Source organism: Drosophila gunungcola, unplaced genomic scaffold (genome assembly GCF_025200985.1).
Source record: "Drosophila gunungcola strain Sukarami unplaced genomic scaffold, Dgunungcola_SK_2 000093F, whole genome shotgun sequence".
Lineage (NCBI taxonomy): Eukaryota > Metazoa > Arthropoda > Insecta > Diptera > Drosophilidae > Drosophila > Drosophila gunungcola.
Genome location: NW_026453255.1, coordinates 266140 through 280656, shown reverse-complemented (window position 1 = coordinate 280656; position 14517 = coordinate 266140). Strand labels below are relative to the sequence as shown.

Below are 14517 nucleotides of genomic sequence, written 5' to 3'. Positions count from 1 at the left end.
CGCCGAACTTTAGGGGAGAAAAGCCGTCTATAGCCTTGAGGCAGTCGCCAGCAAACCTTTTGTGCAGCTCCTGCTCCTGCTCCTGGTCCTGCTTCTGCTCCTGCTAGTTCAAAACCAAGCTCAGAGAAAATATGGATGGTTCAATGATTTGTTGTTTTAGGGAAAGTTGCTATCTACAATATTTTTAGTTATTTTATATTATTTCCATACATTCCATATATAAACATATATTGGAAATTCAGTAATTAAGAGGAATTCTTATATAACCATAGGCTAAAAGCATTTGGTTTTAGTTTTTATTAGTTTTGATTTATGCTTACGTTGATATAAATCGGTTTATTTGCTACAAACTTATTATTTTTGGGGTTCATTTATTCGTTTAGTTACCAGAACAACAATCGTAGTTCTAATATTTTTAATTATATTTAAGATAAAATTGGATTACTGGAAGATAGCATGTGTATAAATAATAATTGCAGACGAATATTTGTTGTAGTTTATTTTTAGGTGCATATTTTTTCTTCTGTGCACTCCTGCCTCATATGAATATCAAGTTTCTGGGCTTATGGCCAAGCCAACGACTGACATTAGTTTTGCATGCCTTCGCTTTCGCCTGCGTCCATTTTAATATGCGCATTAATGCGGGACAAAGCGGTGCGAAAAGTGACAGCACGGTAGCTTAGTCCTGCGTTTTGTCAGTTGAGTGGGACAGGATGGACAAGAAGAACAGGAGGAACAGGAGGGACAGGTGGCAGGACACGAGGCGTATGCAAATACGCGGCTGCTGGAGCGGCAGTTGATTGCTAGCTGCATTCACTGCACCCTCGCAAATTCCGTTCGAGTGGCGGCATAGAGAATACTCGGTACATGGCTGTAATACATTTTTTTCAGTTAGATTTTCTTCCTTTTCCTTCAGGAGAAAAGGGCGATGAAAGTGAAATACTAAATTGTTTTGCTAATAATTTTAACAAAGTTATAAACCGATTTGTGTTTACCTTTTTACTTCTGGTATATAACAAGTTTTTCTGCATAAATGATTTCGAAAATTATTAAGCTTAACCAAACTGCTTTTGGAATTTCCTCCTAAAAGTATAACCCATCAATTTGGTGAGGAAAATGTTATAAAAAATTGCTTTCAACTTTCACAAAATATTTGTTTAATATTAATTAATAAAATTTAAAACTATTTTAAATTTAAGCAAACTAATATGAAATCAAATCAACTTTCACAAAATAGTTGTTTAATATTAATTAATAAAATTTAAAACTATTTTAAATTTAAGCAAACTAATATGAAATCAAATTGATGAACTGCCATACATTGTTTAAGTGTCTTGAAAGCTTAAAGATAAATAAACAAATAAAACTTTTCCACTGGTTTTGCAGTCTTAACTAGTAATGAAACAGCCCTCGCATGCTTGGCTTTTTCCGAGCGTATGTCAAATATTTGCAGGTGGCTGACGCTGCAGGACCTGTTCCAACTCTATGTCTTTAGCTCCGGTTCCATTAAACTTCAACCACCAGCCAAGTGAAGCGGCTCGGCGTAATCGCTGGCCACAAACCCAAACTCAAACCCAAACTCAAACCGAAACCCAAACCCAAATCCAAACCCAAACTCAAATGGTGGCGCACCGCAGGACCTGGCTATATTCGATTATTTCAGCGCAGCAGCATCATTCCGTTCGCTTTCCGTTTGGCAAAAGGGTCCTTCATCCTTATCGCAATCCCCTTTGACGATTCGTATGCCACACGGCGACGTCATATTTCCTTGTGCTTGACGGCGGACGACGAGCGTCCTTTTTATCCGGCGACGGCTTTCCCAGCTTTTTGCCAGGTTTCCCGGCTTTCCCTGCTTTCCCTGCATTCCCGGCCTGCCGCACTTGTCGAGTCGTTCACCGTGTCGAAAGTTAAGCAAGCGGAGCAGTAGCAGTAGCAGCAGCAGAAGCAGAAGCAGTAGCAGCAGCAGTAGCAGCTTGACTCGGATTTCATTTCCGGCATGTTGCGGTTACGTTAAGTAACGGAGATTGCATCGCTAATGATGCAATTGTGTTTGGCGGAAATGAAAGCGGTTTCGTGTGACGACTTTGCGCGAACACCTCGCGTTCTATCTGCTGTCCTCGATGGATAGCCTCCCCATCGCCCCGCCGCCTCTATCAAAACTCAATGAAGCCCAAGGAGATCCGGATGAAAAACTATGTGCCCGCTAATTGCATCTGCTTTGCTTTGGCTTATCCAAAAAGAAAAGGAAAGAGCCAACGGAAGTGGTTGTCAAGTTAAGTAAAGAAAAAAAATAAAAGAAAAAAAACAAAAAAAAAAAATGCCCCTCCCTGCGCTTCTCAAACAACCTGCCTTAATGAGCTCTCCATAATTGTTTAATTGGATAAGAAATAGAGTCACGGATGCTTGACACACTTTGCCAGTCTGTCTGGGTGCAAAAAAGTCGGAATGGAAGTGGAAATGGAAATGGGATGGCATCGACGAATCGGAGCAGCCACTGACCTACTGGCCTATTGATTTTCCCACAATTTTCTACATTTTCAGAGCCAGACGACACATCTCGCACACTTTCCCTCCGATTCGGAACTAGATATTCCCAACCAGGCTGAATGCCGAGCCACATCGACTAGCATCGGGTAGCAGAAATAGCAGAAGGATGAGGTGAGTTGCAATTGTAATTGGCGAGTCTTATGTTAACTCGTGGATTTTCGTAGTAGCGGCAGGGGGCAACTCGGTCCAAATGGGTCTGTGGAGTGCATCAATAGGTGACTGAATCATGTGCATTTATTTGATTTGATCTTAAAGAAGTATTTGTTTTTTAAGAAGTAGCAGAAACATACAGATGGCACGGTGTCCCGATCTGGCAAGCACTCCGGAGCATTTGCGACCGGGATTTCGTGGTCGGACACACCGATACGATCCAAGTGACTTCGGGCTGACGACCAACGAGGAATGGCGCCATCCACGCATGTTCCGCGACATGACCTGTGAGTCTTTGACTTTGAACAACAAATTTATTATGAAACCAAAATAGTCGACAAAATTCAATTGACATTTGGTAAAGTAAAGAAATAATAAGGATAGATGCAGTTTAAAATACTTTTTTATATTTATTAACTTAATGATATTTATTTGTGTGATATATAGGTATAGTATATATTTTTTTTAATTACATATCTCATGCATATCAAATTTAAAACATTGTTGTAGGATTTATTTATTTCTAACATGTAAAAACTGTAATATCGTTATATTTACGAAGCTACAACTAAAATCGTAAGAAAATGTATCCTTTGGCTTTAATTATGGTAATTAAATAGCTCCGTAGCCCACAATCATCTTTTCATTAAGACAATTTTTGCTTGCATCTTCAGCTGACAGAACTAAGAAACGCAAATTAAATTAATCAAAATTTGTTGCTTAACAAGTCTCCAAAAAACTTAAAAATCTGTTATTTCATCAAAACGCTTAAAAGTAATGGTCAAAAAATGGAATGTCATACATCGCTGAATTCGTCGTTAAATCGAATGGCATTCACAGATAAAATTTTTCAGTCTATCAAATTTTCGAAAAAAAAACAATAAAAATGCAAAAATTAGTCATATAATTAATTTACTCAAAAAATTGATTTTTAAAAATCGGTTTTTGCATCAAAACTAACTTTATTTATTTAAACCGAATGTGGATAAGTAGTATAGGTCGCCAACTTTACAAAACAGTCACTCTTATGGCTTTACGTTTAATTTTCGCCAATTTACAACAAAAGGACTCTTTAGGATTTTGTTTTTTTGACAAGTCTCCAAAACCCCAAAAAAATCTTTAAAAATCAGTTTTTCTATCAAAACGCTGAGAAGTAACGGCCAAAATATGGAATGTTATACCTCGGTGAATTCGTCATTAAATTTCCAATCGAATTGCGTTCCCAGTTAAAATTTTTTTCATATTTTCAAATTTTCGAAAAAATGATGACCCCCACCCTTATAAAAAATGCAAAAATTGGTCAAAAAATTAATTTTTTCCAAAAATTGAATTTTAAAAATCGGTTTCTGCATCAAATCAAAATTTATTTATCTAAACCGAATGTGGATGGGTAGTATAGGTTGCCAGCTTTACAAAACAGTCTTCTTATGGCTTAACGTCTAATTTTCGCCAATTTACAACAAAATGACTCTTTAGGATTTTGTTTTTTTGACAAGTCTCCAAAACCCCAAAAAAAACGCCTTAAAAATCAGTTTTTCTATCAAAACGCTGAGAAGTAACGGCCAAAATATGGAATGTCATACCTCGGTGAATTCGTCATTAAATTTCCAATCGAATGGCGTTCCCAGTTAAAATTTTTTTCATATTTTCAAATTTTCGAAAAAATGATGACCCCCACCCTTATAAAAAATGCAAAAATTGGTCAAAAAATTAATTTTTTCCAAAAATTGAATTTTAAAAATCGGTTTCTGCATCAAATCAAAATTTATTTATCTAAACCGAATGTGGATGGGTAGTATAGGTTGCCAGCTTTACAAAACAGTCTTCTTATGGCTTAACGTCTAATTTTCGCCAATTTACAACAAAATGACTCTTTAGGATTTTGTTTTTTTGACAAGTCTCCAAAACCCCAAAAAAATCTTTAAAAATCAGTTTTTCTATCAAAACGCTGAGAAGTAACGGCCAAAATATGGAATGTCATACCTCGGTGAATTCGTCATTAAATTTCCAATCGAATGGCGTTCCCAGTTAAAATTTTTTTCATATTTTCAAATTTTCGAAAAAATGATGACCCCCACCCTTATAAAAAATGCAAAAATTGGTCAAAAAATTAATTTTTTCCAAAAATTGAATTTTAAAAATCGGTTTCTGCATCAAATTAAAATGTATTTATCTAAACCGAATGTGGATGGGTAGGATAGGTTGCCAGCTTTACAAAACAGTCACTCTTATGGCTTAACGTCTAATTTTCGCCAATTTACAACAAAATGACTCTTTAGGATTTTGTTTTTTTGACAAGTCTCCAAAACCCCAAAAAAATCTTTAAAAATCAGTTTTTCTATCAAAACGCTGAGAAGTAACGGCCAAAATATGGAATGTCATACCTCGGTGAATTCGTCATTAAATTTCCAATCGAATGGCGTTCCCAGTTAAAATTTTTTTCATATTTTCATATTTTCGAAAAAATGATGACCCCCACCCTTAAAAAAATGCAAAAATTGGTCAAAAAATTAATTTTTTCCAAAAATTGAATTTTAAAAATCGGTTTCTGCATCAAATTAAAATGTATTTATCTAAACCGATTGTGGATGGGTAGTATAGGTTGCCAGCTTTACAAAACAGTCACTCTTATGGCTTAACGTCTAATTTTCGCCAATTTACAACAAAATGACTCTTTAGGATTTTGTTTTTTTGACAAGTCTCCAAAACCCCAAAAAAATCTTTAAAAATCAGTTTTTCTATCAAAACGCTGAGAAGTAACGGCCAAAATATGGAATGTCATACCTCGGTGAATTCGTCATTAAATTTCCAATCGAATGGCGTTCCCAGTTAAAATTTTTTTCATATTTTCAAATTTTCGAAAAATGTATGACCCCCACCCTTGTCAAAAATGCAAAAATTGGTCAAAATTAAATTTTTTCCAAAAATTGATTTTAAAAATCGGTTTTAGCATCAAAACAAAATTTATTTATCTAAACCGAATGTGGATGGGTGGTATAGGTAGCCAGCTTTACAAAACAGTCACTCTAATGGCGTTACGTCTAATTTTGGCCAAGTTACAATAAAAGGACTCTTTAGGTTTTTGTTTTTTTGACAAGTCTCCAAAACCCCAAAAAAATCTTTAAAAATCAGTTTTTCTATCAAAACGCTGAGAAGTAACGGCCAAAATATGGAATGTTATACCTCGGTGAATTCGTCATTAAATTTCCAATCGAATTGCGTTCCCAGTTAAAATTTTTTTATATTTTTAAATTTTCGAAAAAATGATGACCCCCACCCTTATAAAAAATGCAAAAATTGGTCAAAAAATTAATTTTTTCCAAAAATTGAATTTTAAAAATCGGTTTCTGCATCAAATCAAAATTTATTTATCTAAACCGAATGTGGATGGGTAGTATAGGTTGCCAGCTTTACAAAACAGTCTTTCTTATGGCTTAACGTCTAATTTTCGCCAATTTACAACAAAATGACTCTTTAGGATTTTGTTTTTTTGACAAGTCTCCAAAACCCCAAAAAAATCTTTAAAAATCAGTTTTTCTATCAAAACGCTGAGAAGTAACGGCCAAAATATGGAATGTCATACCTCGGTGAATTCGTCATTAAATTTCCAATCGAATGGCGTTCCCAGTTAAAATTTTTTTCATATTTTAAAATTTTCGAAAAAATGATGACCCCCACCCTTATAAAAAATGCAAAAATTGGTCAAAAAATTAATTTTTTCCAAAAATTGAATTTTAAAAATCGGTTTCTGCATCAAATCAAAATTTATTTATCTAAACCGAATGTGGATGGGTAGTATAGGTTGCCAGCTTTACAAAACTGTCACTCTTATGGCTTAACGTCTAATTTTCGCCAATTTACAACAAAATGACTCTTTAGGATTTTGTTTTTTTGACAAGTCTCCAAAACCCCAAAAAAATCTTTAAAAATCAGTTTTTCTATCAAAACGCTGAGAAGTAACGGCCAAAATATGGAATGTCATACCTCGGTGAATTCGTCATTAAATTTCCAATCGAATGGCGTTCCCAGTTAAAATTTTTTTCATATTTTCAAATTTTCGAAAAAATGTATGACCCCCACCCTTGTCAAAAATGCAAAAATTGGTCAAAAATTAAATTTTTTTCCAAAAATTGATTTTAAAAATCGGTTTTAGCATCAAATCAAAATTTATTTATCTAAACCGTATGTGGATGGGTGGTATAGGTAGCCAGCTTTACAAAACAGTCACTCTAATGGCGTTACGTCTAATTTTGGTCCAAGTTACAATAAAAGGACTCTTTAGGATTTTTGTTTTTTTGACAAGTCTCCAAAACCCCAAAAAAAATCTTTAAAAATCAGTTTTTCTATCAAAACGCTGAGAAGTAACGGCCAAAATATGGAATGTCATACCTCGGTGAATTCGTCATTAAATTTCCAATCGAATGGCGTTCCCAGTTAAAATTTTTTTCATATTTTCAAATTTTCGAAAAAATGATGACCCCCACCCTTATAAAAAATGCAAAAATTGGTCAAAAAATTAATTTTTTCCAAAAATTGAATTTTAAAAATCGGTTTCTGCATCAAATTAAAATGTATTTATCTAAACCGAATGTGGATGGGTAGTATAGGTTGCCAGCTTTACAAAACAGTCACTCTTATGGCTTAACGTCTAATTTTCGCCAATTTACAACAAAATGACTCTTTAGGATTTTGTTTTTTTGACAAGTCTCCAAAACCCCAAAAAAATCTTTAAAAATCAGTTTTTCTATCAAAACGCTGAGAAGTAACGGCCAAAATATGGAATGTCATACCTCGGTGAATTCGTCATTAAATTTCCAATCGAATTGCGTTCCCAGTTAAAATTTTTTTCATATTTTCAAATTTTCGAAAAAATGATGACCCCCACCCTTATAAAAAATGCAAAAATTGGTCAAAAAATTAATTTTTTCCAAAAATTGAATTTTAAAAATCGGTTTCTGCATCAAATTAAAATGTATTTATCTAAACCGAATGTGGATGGGTAGGATAGGTTGCCAGCTTTACAAAACAGTCACTCTTATGGCTTAACGTCTAATTTTCGCCAATTTACAACAAAATGACTCTTTAGGATTTTGTTTTTTTGACAAGTCTCCAAAACCCCAAAAAAATCTTTAAAAATCAGTTTTTCTATCAAAACGCTGAGAAGTAACGGCCAAAATATGGAATGTTATACCTCGGTGAATTCGTCATTAAATTTCCAATCGAATTGCGTTCCCAGTTAAAATTTTTTTATATTTTTAAATTTTCGAAAAAATGATGACCCCCACCCTTATAAAAAATGCAAAAATTGGTCAAAAAATTAATTTTTTCCAAAAATTGAATTTTAAAAATCGGTTTCTGCATCAAATCAAAATTTATTTATCTAAACCGAATGTGGATGGGTAGTATAGGTTGCCAGCTTTACAAAACAGTCATTCTTATGGCTTAACGTCTAATTTTCGCCAATTTACAACAAAATGACTCTTTAGGATTTTGTTTTTTTGACAAGTCTCCAAAACCCCAAAAAAATCTTTAAAAATCAGTTTTTCTATCAAAACGCTGAGAAGTAACGGCCAAAATATGGAATGTCATACCTCGGTGAATTCGTCATTAAATTTCCAATCGAATGGCGTTCCCAGTTAAAATTTTTTTTATATTTTCAAATTTTCGAAAAAATTATGACCCCCACCCCTATAAAAAATGCAAAAAATTGGTCAAAAAATTAATTTTTTCCAAAAATTGAATTTTAAAAATCGGTTTCTGCATCAAATTAAAATGTATTTATCTAAACCGAATGTGGATGGGTAGGATAGGTTGCCAGCTTTACAAAACAGTCACTCTTATGGCTTAACGTCTAATTTTCGCCAATTTACAACAAAATGACTCTTTAGGATTTTGTTTTTTTGACAAGTCTCCAAAACCCCAAAAAAATCTTTAAAAATCAGTTTTTCTATCAAAACGCTGAGAAGTAACGGCCAAAATATGGAATGTCATACCTCGGTGAATTCGTCATTAAATTTCCAATCGAATGCGTTCCCAGTTAAAATTTTTTTCATATTTTCAAATTTTCGAAAAAATGATGACCCCCACCCTTATAAAAAATGCAAAAATTGGTCAAAAAATTAATTTTTTCCAAAAATTGAATTTTAAAAATCGGTTTCTGCATCAAATTAAAATGTATTTATCTAAACCGAATGTGGATGGGTAGTATAGGTTGCCAGCTTTACAAAACAGTCACTCTTATGGCTTAACGTCTAATTTTCGCCAATTTACAACAAAATGACTCTTTAGGATTTTGTTTTTTTGACAAGTCTCCAAAACCCCAAAAAAATCTTTAAAAATCAGTTTTTCTATCAAAACGCTGAGAAGTAACGGCCAAAATATGGAATGTTATACCTCGGTGAATTCGTCATTAAATTTCCAATCGAATGGCGTTCCCAGTTAAAATTTTTTTATATTTTAAATTTTCGAAAAAATGATGACCCCCACCCTTATAAAAAATGCAAAAATTGGTCAAAAAATTAATTTTTTCCAAAAATTGAATTTTAAAAATCGGTTTCTGCATCAAATCAAAATTTATTTATCTAAACCGAATGTGGATGGGTAGTATAGGTTGCCAGCTTTACAAAACAGTCATTCTTATGGCTTAACGTCTAATTTTCGCCAATTTACAACAAAATGACTCTTTAGGATTTTGTTTTTTTGACAAGTCTCCAAAACCCCAAAAAAATCTTTAAAAATCAGTTTTTCTATCAAAACGCTGAGAAGTAACGGCCAAAATATGGAATGTCATACCTCGGTGAATTCGTCATTAAATTTCCAATCGAATGGCGTTCCCAGTTAAAATTTTTTATATTTTCAAATTTTCGAAAAAATTATGACCCCCACCCTTATAAAAAATGCAAAAATTGGTCAAAAAATTAATTTTTTCCAAAAATTGAATTTTAAAAATCGGTTTCTGCATCAAATTAAAATGTATTTATCTAAACCGAATGTGGATGGGTAGGATAGGTTGCCAGCTTTACAAAACAGTCACTCTTATGGCTTAACGTCTAATTTTCGCCAATTTACAACAAAATGACTCTTTAGGATTTTGTTTTTTTGACAAGTCTCCAAAACCCCAAAAAAATCTTTAAAAATCAGTTTTTCTATCAAAACGCTGAGAAGTAATGGCCAAAATATGGAATGTTATACCTCGGTGAATTCGTCATTAAATTTCCAATCGAATTGCGTTCCCAGTTAAAATTTTTTTTATATTTTTAAATTTTCGAAAAAATGATGACCCCCACCCTTATAAAAAATGCAAAAATTGGTCAAAAAATTAATTTTTTCCAAAAATTGAATTTTAAAAATCGGTTTCTGCATCAAATCAAAATTTATTTATCTAAACCGAATGTGGATGGGTAGTATAGGTTGCCAGCTTTACAAAACAGTCTTTCTTATGGCTTAACGTCTAATTTTCGCCAATTTACAACAAAATGACTCTTTAGGATTTTGTTTTTTTGACAAGTCTCCAAAACCCCAAAAAAATCTTTAAAAATCAGTTTTTCTATCAAAACGCTGAGAAGTAACGGCCAAAATATGGAATGTGATACCCCGGTGAATTCGTCATTAAATTTCCAATCGAATGGCGTTCCCAGTTAAAATTTTTTTCATATTTTCATATTTTCGAAAAAATGATGACCCCCACCCTTATAAAAAATGCAAAAATTGGTCAAAAAATTAATTTTTTCCAAAAATTGAATTTTAAAAATCGGTTTCTGCATCAAATTAAAATGTATTTATCTAAACCGATTGTGGATGGGTAGTATAGGTTGCCAGCTTTACAAAACAGTCACTCTTATGGCTTAACGTCTAATTTTCGCCAATTTACAACAAAATGACTCTTTAGGATTTTGTTTTTTTGACAAGTCTCCAAAACCCCAAAAAAATCTTTAAAAATCAGTTTTTCTATCAAAACGCTGAGAAGTAACGGCCAAAATATGGAATGTCATACCTCGGTGAATTCGTCATTAAATTTCCAATCGAATGGCGTTCCCAGTTAAAATTTTTTTCATATTTTCATATTTTCGAAAAAATGATGACCCCCACCCTTATAAAAAATGCAAAAATTGGTCAAAAAATTAATTTTTTCCAAAAATTGAATTTTAAAAATCGGTTTCTGCATCAAATCAAAATTTATTTATCTAAACCGAATGTGGATGGGTAGTATAGGTTGCCAGCTTTACAAAACAGTCATTCTTATGGCTTAACGTCTAATTTTCGCCAATTTACAACAAAATGACTCTTTAGGATTTTGTTTTTTTGACAAGTCTCCAAAACCCCAAAAAAATCTTTAAAAATCAGTTTTTCTATCAAAACGCTGAGAAGTAACGGCCAAAATATGGAATGTATACCTCGGTGAATTCGTCATTAAATTTCCAATCGAATGGCGTTCCCAGTTAAAATTTTTTTCATATTTTCATATTTTCGAAAAAATGATGACCCCCACCCTTATAAAAAATGCAAAAATTGGTCAAAAAATTAATTTTTTCCAAAAATTGAATTTTAAAAATCGGTTTCTGCATCAAATCAAAATTTATTTATCTAAACCGAATGTGGATGGGTAGTATAGGTTGCCAGCTTTACAAAACAGTCATTCTTATGGCTTAACGTCTAATTTTCGCCAATTTACAACAAAATGACTCTTTAGGATTTTGTTTTTTTGACAAGTCTCCAAAACCCCAAAAAAATCTTTAAAAATCAGTTTTTCTATCAAAACGCTGAGAAGTAACGGCCAAAATATGGAATGTTATACCTCGGTGAATTCGTCATTAAATTTCCAATCGAATTGCGTTCCCAGTTAAAATTTTTTTTATATTTTTAAATTTTCGAAAAAATGATGACCCCCACCCTTAAAAAAAATGCAAAAATTGGTCAAAAAATTAATTTTTTCCAAAAATTGAATTTTAAAAATCGGTTTCTGCATCAAATCAAAATGTATTATCTAAACCGAATGTGGATGGGTAGTATAGGTTGCCAGCTTTACAAAACAGTCCTTCTTATGGCTTAACGTCTAATTTTCGCCAATTTACAACAAAATGACTCTTTAGGATTTTGTTTTTTTGACAAGTCTCCAAAACCCCAAAAAAATCTTTAAAAATCAGTTTTTCTATCAAAACGCTGAGAAGTAACGGCCAAAATATGGAATGTGCATACCTCGGTGAATTCGTCATTAAATTTCCAATCGAATGGCGTTCCCAGTTAAAATTTTTTTCATATTTTCATATTTTCGAAAAAATGATGACCCCCACCCTTATAAAAAATGCAAAAATTGGTCAAAAATTAATTTTTTCCAAAAATTGAATTTTAAAAATCGGTTTCTGCATCAAATTAAAATGTATTTATCTAAACCGATTGTGGATGGGTAGTATAGGTTGCCAGCTTTACAAAACAGTCACTCTTATGGCTTAACGTCTAATTTTCGCCAATTTACAACAAAATGACTCTTTAGGATTTTGTTTTTTGACAAGTCTCCAAAACCCCAAAAAAATCTTTAAAAATCAGTTTTTCTATCAAAACGCTGAGAAGTAACGGCCAAAATATGGAATGTCATACCTCGGTGAATTCGTCATTAAATTTCCAATCGAATTGGCGTTCCCAGTTAAAATTTTTTTCATATTTTCATATTTTCGAAAAAATTATGACCCCCACCCTTATAAAAAATGCAAAAATTGGTCAAAAAATTAATTTTTTCCAAAAATTGAATTTTAAAAATCGGTTTCTGCATCAAATTAAAATGTATTTATCTAAACCGATTGTGGATGGGTAGTATAGGTTGCCAGCTTTACAAAACAGTCACTCTTATGGCTTAACGTCTAATTTTCGCCAATTTACAACAAAATGACTCTTTAGGATTTTGTTTTTTTGACAAGTCTCCAAAACCCCAAAAAAATCTTTAAAAATCAGTTTTTCTATCAAAACGCTGAGAAGTAACGGCCAAAATATGGAATGTCATACCTCGGTGAATTCGTCATTAAATTTCCAATCGATTGGCGTTCCCAGTTAAAATTTTTTTCATATTTTATACCCCCACCCTTGTCAAAAATGCAAAAATTGGTCAAAATTAAATTGTTTCCAAAAATTGATTTTTAAAAAATCGGTTTTAGCATCAAAACAAAATTTATTTATCTAAACCGAATGTGGATGGGTGGTATAGGTAGCCAGCTTTACAAAACAGTCACTCTAATGGCGTTACGTCTAATTTTGGCCAAGTTACAATAAAAGGACTCTTTAGGTTTTTGTTTTTTTGACAAGTATCCAAAACCGCAAAAAAAAATCTTTAAAAATCAGTTTTTCTATCAAAACGCTGAGAAGTAACGGCCAAAATATGGAATGTCATACCTCGGTGAATTCGTCATTAAATTTCCAATCGAATGGCGTTCCCAGTTAAAATTTTTTTCATATTTTCAAATTTTCGAAAAATAATGTTTTCCAAAAATTGAATTTTAAAAATCGGTTTCTGCATCAAATCAAAATTTATTTATCTAAACCGAATGTGGATGGGTAGTATAGGTTGCCAGCTTTACAAAACAGTCTTTCTTATGGCTTAACGTCTAATTTTCGCCAATTTACAACAAAATGACTCTTTAGGATTTTGTTTTTTTGACAAGTCTCCAAAACCCCAAAAAAATCTTTAAAAATCAGTTTTTCTATCAAAACGCTGAGAAGTAACGGCCAAAATATGGAATGTCATACCTCGGTGAATTCGTCATTAAATTTCCAATCGATTGGCGTTCCCAGTTAAAATTTTTTTCATATTTTCAAATTTTCGAAAAATGTATGACCCCCACCCTTGTCAAAAATGCAAAAATTGGTCAAAATTAAATTTTTTCCAAAAATTGATTTTAAAAATCGGTTTTAGCATCAAAACAAAATTTATTTATCTAAACCGAATGTGGATGGGTGGTATAGGTAGCCAGCTTTACAAAACAGTCACTCTAATGGCGTTACGTCTAATTTTGGTCAAGTTACAATAAAAGGACTCTTTAGGTTTTTGTTTTTTTGACAAGTATCCAAAACCGCAAAAAAAATCTTTAAAAATCAGTTTTTCTATCAAAACGCTGAGAAGTAACGGCCAAAATATGGAATGTCATACCTCGGTGAATTCGTCATTAAATTTCCAATCGAATGGCGTTCCCAGTTAAAATTTTTTTCATATTTTCATATTTTCGAAAAAATGATGACCCCCACCCTTAAAAAAATGCAAAAATTGGTCAAAAAATTAATTTTTTCCAAAAATTGAATTTTAAAAATCGGTTTCTGCATCAAATTAAAATGTATTTATCTAAACCGATTGTGGATGGGTAGTATAGGTTGCCAGCTTTACAAAACAGTCACTCTTATGGCTTAACGTCTAATTTTCGCCAATTTACAACAAAATGACTCTTTAGGATTTTGTTTTTTTGACAAGTCTCCAAAACCCCAAAAAAATCTTTAAAAATCAGTTTTTCTCTCAAAACGCTGAGAAGTAACGGCCAAAATATGGAATGTCATACCTCGGTGAATTCGTCATTAAATTTCCAATCGATTGGCGTTCCCAGTTAAAATTTTTTTCATATTTTATACCCCCACCCTTGTCAAAAATGCAAAAATTGGTCAAAATTAAATTTTTTCCAAAAATTGATTTTTAAAAATCGGTTTTAGCATCAAAACAAAATTTATTTATCTAAACCGAATGTGGATGGGTGGTATAGGTAGCCAGCTTTACAAAACAGTCACTCTAATGGCGTTACGTCTAATTTTGGTCAAGTTACAATAAAAGGACTCTTAGGTTTTTGTTTT

General features: G+C 32.6%; 1 protein-coding gene across 5 annotated transcripts in view; it reads left to right on the top strand.

Moving 5' to 3' along the window:
* LOC128265094 (uncharacterized) overlaps positions 1–14517 on the top strand; it is a 61554-nt gene that overhangs the window by 37404 nt on the left and 9633 nt on the right. Inside the window, exons 4-6 of one of the 5 annotated variants that reach the window (XM_053000911.1) lie at positions 2542–2658; positions 2715–2762; positions 2827–2984. In XM_053000911.1, the coding sequence (XP_052856871.1) occupies positions 2654–2658; positions 2715–2762; positions 2827–2984 (211 nt within the window). In that variant the 5' untranslated portion in view covers positions 2542–2653. Of the gene's footprint in view, positions 1–2541; positions 2659–2711; positions 2763–2820; positions 2985–14517 lie in introns of all 5 variants that reach the window. The other 4 variants (XM_053000909.1, XM_053000910.1, XM_053000908.1 and 1 more) reach the window with 4 other exon arrangements.